This window comes from Enhydra lutris, unplaced genomic scaffold (assembly GCF_002288905.1).
Source record: "Enhydra lutris kenyoni isolate GAN:26980312 unplaced genomic scaffold, ASM228890v2 scaffoldscaffold14, whole genome shotgun sequence".
NCBI lineage: Eukaryota > Metazoa > Chordata > Mammalia > Carnivora > Mustelidae > Enhydra > Enhydra lutris.
In genome coordinates this window covers 22,112,347-22,121,994 of record NW_019154098.1, presented here as the reverse complement: position 1 = coordinate 22,121,994, position 9,648 = coordinate 22,112,347, and the positions used below count along the sequence as shown (strand labels likewise).

The window sequence follows — 9,648 nt, the reverse complement described above, 5'->3', positions numbered from 1 at the left end:
CACAGAAATATGTTCGTTATATATTAACTTTTTAAACAGCATGTTATAGAATAACATGTATATACGGGTCTTTGGGGAGCCATTCAAATAGCCTCCAAGATCCCCTCTTCACAGCTTAACCTTTTTTCTCTACTCTGAAATGGGATCACTGAGCCTCTCTGATTAAAGACACATTTTAGATTTGATTTACAAGTGGATTTAGCCAAGGAAACCAGGTTATTTGCAGTTTAGGTTGGAAAAGAAATTCAAACTCGGCAAATCATTTACATACTGGCAAGCGTATATTCTCTTTCTTCATGTAATTAAAGCCACCAGGAAAGAAACACAAATAATTATCACCTAAACTTCATTTTAGTCCTGAGACACCTTAACTATATTCCATTAAATGAGAATTTTTTTTAAAAAGCCCAGACCATTCCCCAAAGGAGTTCAGCGCAACTATAAAAACTTGACTTTGTGTAATTTCTGCGGATGGATTGTCTGTTCCTGGACGCTAGGATGATTTCATGTGGACAGACATTAAAACATAATTGAAGTTGCAAACAAGAGATGCCTGACACTAGCAAGATCACGGTTTAATCTGGGTCGGTATTAATATCCTGAACACGAAACTCAGAATGTTTCCTTTTTAACAGGTTAAGGAAAAGATTCTTAAAATAAACCATTTTGGCAAAATATTAACTTAATAATAGGTTAAGACTTACATACTTCTTATTATATACTGGATGCTCTTTAAAGAACTTGATATTCAATTATTTCATCCTCTGGAGAACCCTATGAGGTACAGACCAGTACAATTCTGAGGAAATGAGGCACAGAGAGGGCAGGAAATTTCCATAAGGTCACAGAACCATCAAGGGCAGAAGCGGGGTTCAAACCCAGGTAGTCGTGTTCCAGAGACTGTGACTTTAACCATCGCACTTGAGCAGTTCATCTGAGCGAGGTCAAAAGCAAACACAAACGTTGGACCCACTGTAGGACCCAATCCACCAACGCTGGACCCAAGTAGAACTTGACTGTCTCCTCCAAAGCATAGTCGTGCCCCAAACAGAAGGCAACACAGCCAGATTCATTCCCCCTAGATTTTGAGTCCCTCAAATCGGAAAGACTGCACCACGTTAAGGGTGGCCGATATGGAACGCCTCAAGTGTCCACCAGTAACTCTTGTCGCTAGCAGATTTGGTGGAAATGCTCAGATTCGAAAGCAACACCATCGTTCATTTATTAAGTGGGTTTGCTCGAGGTACTTTGGCATGCTACGGCATTCACTGAAACATCTGTGAGGTAAGGTTGGACTGAATTTTAAAGCTGCTTCTCCAACGAGCCTTCTAGTATGTTCTCACGCTGGAGATTCAATCATCAGTCACACTGCGAGGCCAGATTCTACATGCAGCGCCGACATGACCACATTCCAAGGTGGAACCTAGGACCTGGCGAATTCCTTGTTGAGACTTCTCTGAGGATTTGCCTTGCCCAACCCAACCCTGACTTCTCTTCTCTCTCCCTTGCTTAAGGACAGGGAGTAGGATTTTTTTTTTTTTTTTTTTAATTCTTTTCAATGCACCTAGCACAGGGCTAAGTAGACGGTGGTTGTTCAGAAGATGCTTGCCAATGTTCTGAAGTCACCATTTTACAGACGGACAAACCGAAATACAAAACATAGAGCTTTGATTTCCGAAAACAAAATCAACACCCAACCCCACCGCACCCCCCCCCACCCAGTGCAATTTGACGTATTTGCTCCCCTGCAAATAGGGGTCCTTGGTGGTGGATGTTTTTTCTCTAAAATGCCCCAAGGAAGAGGGTGGAAGAGGCCGAGAGAGAGAAGGAGGAGATGCCCCTGGAAAGGAAGGTGGGACGCGAAGATGGAAAGGAGATTCATTACTGGATGAACCTGGCTGCCATGGTCCGACGCTTGGCGCTGTGTGCACACCTGGAACCATTTATAAATTCTTTTGGGAAATGCCAGTCTAATAAATGCTTCGCCAGCCAGTAATTCATGAGCTCTCCACAGTAGCTGAAACCAAAGGGGGGTAATGGCCACAGCTGTCAGGCTCCAGATGCTCTGGGCCTGGCCCAGCCACGCTGTCCCAGCGTCTGTGTGGAGGAACGCTGGGAACTGGGCATGTCACCACCACTCGCACTGGCCTCCTTCCAACAGCACCAGCTGCATCTGGCCTGGAAGATGGCTGTTGCTGGCAGCACTGCTGGGCGCTGGGCAGCATCCAGGTGGGGACAGTTGGACCTGCCCCCAGCACACGTGTTCCCACCTTATGTCCCCCGCCCAACTCCCCAGTGCACAGATTCCCCCTGAGAACAGACCCCTTTTTGTGGTCCACAGAAAAGATGGAATAAGAACCACGCCGATGAAAAGTCATGTCATTTATTAATAATTTCTCTTTTCTCCTTCTTCTATAAATTGGAAGGAAAAAGTCTTTGGTGACATTCGCTATAAAACAATCTATCTCAAATGGCAAAGCCCAGACATCAAGTTACACAGGTCAGTGAAGTAAATCAAGATCTATGGCTTTGTATTTTCTCGCACATACTCTCTCCAACATACGTCAGGGCTTCTTTGCGCTAAGTAATTAATAGTCTACTACAAATGGGGTAAACACTCCGGAGAAGACCCGTAGGGCTACTACAAAGACAATGGCGGCATATTAGAAAACTGTCCCAGGTATACATCAGATACAAAACAAGGTATACTTTCTTCTTCTTCTTTTTTTTTGCTTTACAATTTGCCACCTAAAATAGTTCCAGTTTTTGGTGCCTTTCTTCTACCCCTCAATAACTCCTATACGTATTTTTCTCTCAAAGTAAACATACACGGCTCATTACATGGTACTCAGGTCATTTGCCCAGCCCTAAATTAGTAATAATTACAACCCAAAGGAAAGGGACCTAGTCCTGTAGGACAGAGAACTATGGCAGAAATCAAATGGCCCTTGAGGCCTAAAAGGCAAATGATTACAAAAGTAGAGTGACTGAAAGATTAGCTTGACTTGATTTTAGACAAGGGTGAGACCATGCTCATCGGAGGACTTCCTGGATGGCTGTTACCTGCCTCTTGTTCCAGACGATAACACAGACCTCCTCACCTGCTAACGGGGTGATGGAGGTCCAAATGCGGACAGCCCATCTCGGCACCCGATGTGAAACACGGTGGACTTTAATGGCAACTACAGATAAGTCCCTACTGAGTAAACACCATGATGATACAATTCTTTGATTTCTGGAAAAGGCAAAAAGAGGAGATGGTTTTCGGGAGTCATCTTCATTGTTGAGATTCTGTTGTAAATAGCAGCTTTTTTAACCAACCACAGCTTCTGGACAGGGTTACTGATGTGATGGGGGAGGCTGTCTTCTTAAGGATGCTGGATCTCATTTTTTAAAAAAGTAGACCTGGAGTCAAAAGAAGAATCTAATGTCTGCACGCTGAGGTTCTAAGACTGAGGGAGACAAGTTTAGCACCTCTGATATTCATGCTTATGCACTGAAAAGTCAAAACACCTTCGTCCACCTCAAGCATGGCTGAGAAAATGAGGCCGGCAGTAAAAGAACTTTCTTGGTTAAATCTGGCCAAGAATGACAAAGCCATCTGAAAATGGAAACTAGGTAAATGAATTCAGCAACTCAAGGCCTGCTGGACTGACCACATGTCAATTATATTAACTGTTAGAAGGCAGGGACATTTTTATTTAAGAGTTCATGGTCACAACCGGTCCTTTTTGAAACTGGGGCTCTCAGACACCGGAGGGAACGCAAGACACCTTCACATCTGGTAGCTTGCCTCGGTTTTGGCATCCTTAATTCAGCCTGTGTGGCAAGAGTCTCAGGTTCTCACCCGGCAGAGCTCTCTGTCTTCTACCCACTCCTGGCCTTCAAACCGGCTTAAAATTTCATTAGTTCTTTAATCAAGAGCTCACATTGAAAGGGAAAAAAAAAGGCAGTATATGGGTCTGTTCCTATTCATTCATCTCACCCCCAATTAAAGTTAAGTAACCTTTCTGAAAGGCCACTGGCATAACAGTCCTTCAAGTGACCAGGTATCCAGAACCACGAAAATAAAGGCTAACCTCACTGGAAAGGAAAACCCCCCAGAATCACTCCAAAAGGAACACGGAAGGAAGCAACCGAGACTGGTCCTTCTCTGAGCACCATGTGTAAATAGAAATGAACCTATGATGCACCTAAGATTCCAGGTAGGAGAGCTTTCACTTTCTTCTGAAGCATCCTTTGGCGAGTGGGCTGCTCTGCCCAGCGGTGTGATCTTCTGGGACATGACCACAAGGATGACTTCACGGGCTTTGCTCTACAGCCCCATCTTGGTTTTCAACAAAGGGTGTCTACTCCATGGATACAAACTTGATTTGATATTTATAAACCTTTTCGTATAAATACATAAGCCAGCTTTAAAAAATGATTAAGATCCTATGTACTAACGTGGAGCTAGAAAAAGATGGTTGCGTAGAAATCGTTATACAGCCGAGTCCTCTGCGGAGTTTCTGCGTATAATTCGTCACAGGGTTGGCACCGCACTCTCTGGCCGTGGCTTCTTCCCAATTCATGTTGGCCCACTTAGGGACACCTGTTTATCATTAAACTTGACTGAGCGATAACTCCTGACACCCTCCAGAGATGGTTCTGATTTGTCAACTTGCTGCAGTGAAACAGAACTCTTGCCGAAGTGAATTAAAATTACATCTTACTATTGGGCCTCACGGATGTGCTAAGCATTGTTCAATTCCCAGCTGTATGTTCCAAATGGGAAAAGAACACACCAGCTAGCATCCCAGGGAGATTTGCTCAGACAATGACATGAAATGAAACCATGGAGATTTAAAGAGGCTGAGCGTGTCAGATCCTGTTCTCATTTATAATTACCTTTTTTTTTTCTTTCTTTCACGTAACACACACCGTGAGCTTTGTGACAGGTAAATCTGGCAAAGCAGTTCCTCGAATCTATTCATGTGACTGACTGGTACAATTAGGGACACAGCTCTGCCAGCCAAGCGACAACAGGTGTTTCAAAGTTGGCTTGGGGGTTGAACAAAACGTTGCATTCACATTTTTGCAAAGGAGGAAGATACGAGAATATTTTGGCAGTCCTAAAAAATTAAATACAAACTTGCAAAGACCGGATGAATGAGGATTCATTGCTAACCCTTGAAGTTGCTGGGAGTTGCAGCTTAAATGACATCGAACCCATCAGACTGGGCCTTTCAGAGGAAGAAACCAGTGCAAGGACCATGGACCTAAGAATTCTTTTTCAACAGATACATAAGAGGGAATCACAGCCACTTAGGAGAAAATATCCTGTGTTCAAGAGTGGGCTAATGCTGGGTCACACTGGAGGACAGAGAGCCTTCGAGAACTGTTCTGAGTCACGAGGCTGCAGAGAACAGCCCCCCTTTGAGCCCCCTTGCCCATACACCACTCCCAGCGGGGTCCGGACGCCCAGACTGGCCCTCGCTCTGTATACACGCAGCACCCTGTCACCTCTCCGGACCTCTGCAAACACCCAGTTTCTCTCCCGTCCACGGGGCCCTTCCTCCTTGCTCTCTTGCCAGTCCCTTTCCCTTCTGGACGTCTACAAAGCTAGATGAGTTCAAGTCTCCTGGATTTATGGCTCCCACTGACCTGAGCCAGGCACTTGGAGTGATTTGAACATAATTCTGTGATGGAATTTTCTTCCCAGCCAACACTAGAAATAAATTTATAAGCTCTATGAGAGTTTAGGGGGGGAAAAAAAATCCAAAGTGCTTCTTGTTTATTCAGAATAAGAGATGGTAGGACCCACTAATGTACCCCTCTGTTCTCTCGCCTCTTCCAAGTAGAAAAAGGCATTTAGTATCAGAAATCTTCATCTTTTACAAGGGAGTTAAGGGATATATATGTGTATGTGTGTATATATATATATATATATATTTTTTTTTTTTCTGCTTATACTTGCAGTTTTACAATCATCAGAAACTCAAAGCAGCATTTTTAGGGTTAGAAATGTTCTTTTTAACAAGAAGCACAACGGGGCTTCTCCAAAGATTTAAAAATTAAAGCGACAGAAAACAGTAGTCACATTTGTTTCTGATTATTTTGTTTGCCAAGATCTTGCTGGAAACAAGCCTTGACCCAAAGTGGTATCAGGATCCCAGTGGCGAGGTCCACCCTCGGGGACGTCTCAGCAATGCTCGCGTTCAACGGGGAGAATTTCTACGTGAGTACTACTTTCTCAACAGAGAAGCCTCTGAAACTCGAGGTTTGCACAAAGATGAAGAGCTTGTCTCATGACTCCTGGTCTGCCACCAACAGCTTCACTGTCCCTCTGTCTCTAAACCAAAGCCTTCTGCCAGCGCTGAGCAGCCCTGTGCCAATGGTTCAAGGCATACTGGAGCCCACATCCCTGAAGAGCCTTGGGTTTCTGCTGTGGGTAGACACTTCCACCTCACTAAAATGCTGGTGGGTTGTCTGTATGGTTCCTTGTGTAAACTGAACATTAATTATCCTAGTGTTTTCTTGGTCCTAACTCCTCCCCACCGCCCTGCAAGGCAAAAGATGATCCCACCTGTCCCTCTGAGACGTAAAGTTTTCTGTTACCCCTGTCTACCTGGAGGTCATAATACCTTCTCTCATGCAGCAACATATTAGAGACAGAAATTCAAGTGGGTCTGCAAATTCAAAGTGGCAAAGTGGAACAATGACCTTGTCTTAACTTACGCCTGGTCATTTCTTGACACTGGGTGGAGTGACTTCCTGGGTCTTCCATGAAGGCTGAGCATCTGTAACTGCAGGAGACCCGGCATGACCAATGGCAATGACGTTTGTGGGAAGAAGAGGAGCAGCTTTGAAATATTCACAACCAACACAATTTTGATTAAAGAAAGAACTCTGGTTTTTAATAGTTTTGATCATTAAAAAAGTTTAAACCTGCATAGCAATCATTTCAAAAATAATTATTTAATGTTCCATAATTAAACTGTACACAACCTAGTCTTGGGACATAGAAGCCAGTGAGGTGAGTTTGGAGCAGTCCTGTGCAGTCCCAGGAGCCAGAAGTCGAATTTTCATTGGCCCTTTTTTTTTTTTCCTTCTTCTTTTTTTGTCATTCTCTTCGTCTTAGATTATTCGGATACTTGGCACAATCTGGCTCCGCTGCTGAGCAGATCTGCACTGGGAAGAGAGAGCAGCTTGACCCCGTCCCTTCTCGCTTCCCCTCCCCCACTTGGCTGGATTCCTCAAAGTCGCTCAATGTCTCGGTATTTCTTCCTCAGAATAGAGACCTGGTCTTTAAAGAGGACAGGGTCGAGCCTCATCTGCGAGTGGATCAGCGGCATGTAGCCAAACCAGCTGGCAAACGTATTCATGCAGCTCTGTCGCTGGGCAAAGTGGTCAGGGTCAGCCCAGCGGGAAGCCCGAGAAGTCTGGGGAAAGGGAGACAAACCAGGAAGACAATGAGAGATGTGCAAGGTATGATGGGAACGCTGCAGAAAACCAAAGTCAGGTTCAAGGGCAAGCGGCAGAGCTTGGGGTCTGGACCGGCCTTCCCAGGCACAGGGGAAGACGCGAGCACCAATCGTGAGTTTCAGCCTTGCCAGGTTTTCCCAAGATACACTACATTCCTTGACGTTAAAAACATACAAACAAAGCTCCACATTAACTGATTCTCCAGTCTGGGAATGATTTACGAGTTGAGCCTCGACTCCTAGGGTCAGTAAACATAAAACTTCTCTCTGTACATGTGAACAAATACTATGACTCACAATGTGTTTATGGTTCGAAGACACTTTTCTAAAACCTTCTGGTTTACTTGATTGATTCTGGGTAAGCAGAAATGATGGTTACCATCTCTTTAGCTCTATGTGTTTGCCTTAAGGCTGGTTAAATATTTTGAGATTGTGTAGAGGACACTGCATTAACAGAAAGCCTTAAATGACTTGAGTGCTGAAATTTAAATAAGCATCATGTCGTTCAAACCACATTTTTATGAAATAAAGAAAAAGGGAGCTACCCGATTCGGAGGGAAAACACCCACCCTGACTCCTTTATCAATGGGCAACTGTACAATGATGTTTATATGCATGTGTGTGCTCAAGGTGTTTTTATTCTCATGCACTGTTGGAAAATGCTTTCATAGGAAGGTACATTTTACTGTGAGAATCACTCAGAGTCACTTAAAAACCGTTAAGTGTCAACATGCTTGAAGGGAACCACTGAAGGCAAATATGAATGTCAAGTTACCTCTGAGCAGCAGAATAACAAACGAAACACTGCTTGTCAAGTGCTTCCGTGAAGCTCGTTTGAGCCTCATCACAGCCACCTGGTCAAGTGACCGCCCCAGTGGGCTAATACCATCCCCATCACACAGACGAGGAAGCAGGTGCCGGGAATTTACTTTACTCTTATTTAAGGCTAGAAAGGGGCAGAGCTCAGGTTCCATCCTTTACTATTTATACTAAGAGAATGCTACTTGGTAAGCCAGAGAAAGTTCCTAATTAAGCTAACCAGATGAGTTCGTATCAGAGCACACAGTCCCAAAGGGACCTCATTTTGTTCCTAAATTGGTATGGGGCCAGGCTCCCTACCCATAGGCAAGTGCACACATATGCAAATGGACTAGTGTCAAGAGTTTAAGCTTATCCTTATTCTCTTTTACAGATGGGGGAAAAAAAGAAAAAGAAAAAGAATTTTGAATCATCCGAGTATCATTTTTTGCCTGTAGATTTTAACGTTTATTTTGGGTCAATCAACGCATGAGAGAAGATATATTTCCTGTGTAATAAAAACATAATCTTATTACACAGGATCTCCTTTTGCCAGTCATACATCATACATGCATAACAGGAAAGCGGGGTACATACAGTACATATCTAACTAGACACATCGAGTTACATCTAAGGCTAAAATTAGGTTTGTCCCAAAATATGTGACATACTGGTTTGGTAGAATTGGGCAAATCTATGAAAAGAATATAGAATAAATTCCTGAGGAACCATGTGTTATCAGAGTTTCAGTCCTAATGAGTGTATAACCTCAGGGAAGTTCACAGAACTCTCTGAGCAAACAATATTAAAGGAATGCTGCGTCCTTAAAAGACACAGAGAAAAATGTCTGGGCACACAGTAGCCGCTCAATACATCTTGCTTGAGCTGGAATAGTCTGTTAGCCTTAAAGGTGAAAAACTGTTGCAAATCCTCTTGCCTGTTCTTTTTAGTATTTAGAGGGAAATAAAATTTTCCACTAGACTCATTGCTCATTAAGGACAGCAGCTCTGTTATAACCAGCATCTGGGCCAGGGCCCCATAATCTGTACACATTTGTAAACACTGAATTAGGAAATTCTCTAAACTTAAGATCCTGCAAGATTTCTGCTCTTACTAAATTTAGTGAATGAAAATCCGTCAATTATGTTAACATGAGGTCCGGTTAAGTTTCCCTTTGCCAAAGCTAGATCTGATTATGATTTTCAATAATGACTGGAACAAGGCACATGGAAAACCCCAAAGAACTAAACTGATTGAACCCTCAAGTACGTCCTTCCGGGCTGACTCAAATGCTGTTGCATTCTCCATGATTTAACTTGGGTGGATCTAAATGGTCTACAGGTTTTTTATTTCTTCTATATAGAAGCAGGCTTTGTCCAAGACGAAT

The 9,648-nt window shown here is 43.6% G+C and overlaps 1 protein-coding gene across 1 annotated transcript in view; it reads right to left on the bottom strand.

The window, feature by feature from the left end:
• Window positions 1-7,093: 7,093 nt before the first annotated feature.
• Window positions 7,094-9,648, bottom strand: part of LOC111146555 (exostosin-1) — a 327,562-nt gene continuing 325,007 nt past the window's right edge. Inside the window, exon 11 of the mRNA XM_022502143.1 lies at window positions 7,094-7,421. Coding sequence (XP_022357851.1) covers window positions 7,236-7,421 — 186 coding nt within the window. The 3' untranslated portion in view covers window positions 7,094-7,235. The remainder of the gene's footprint in view (window positions 7,422-9,648) is intronic.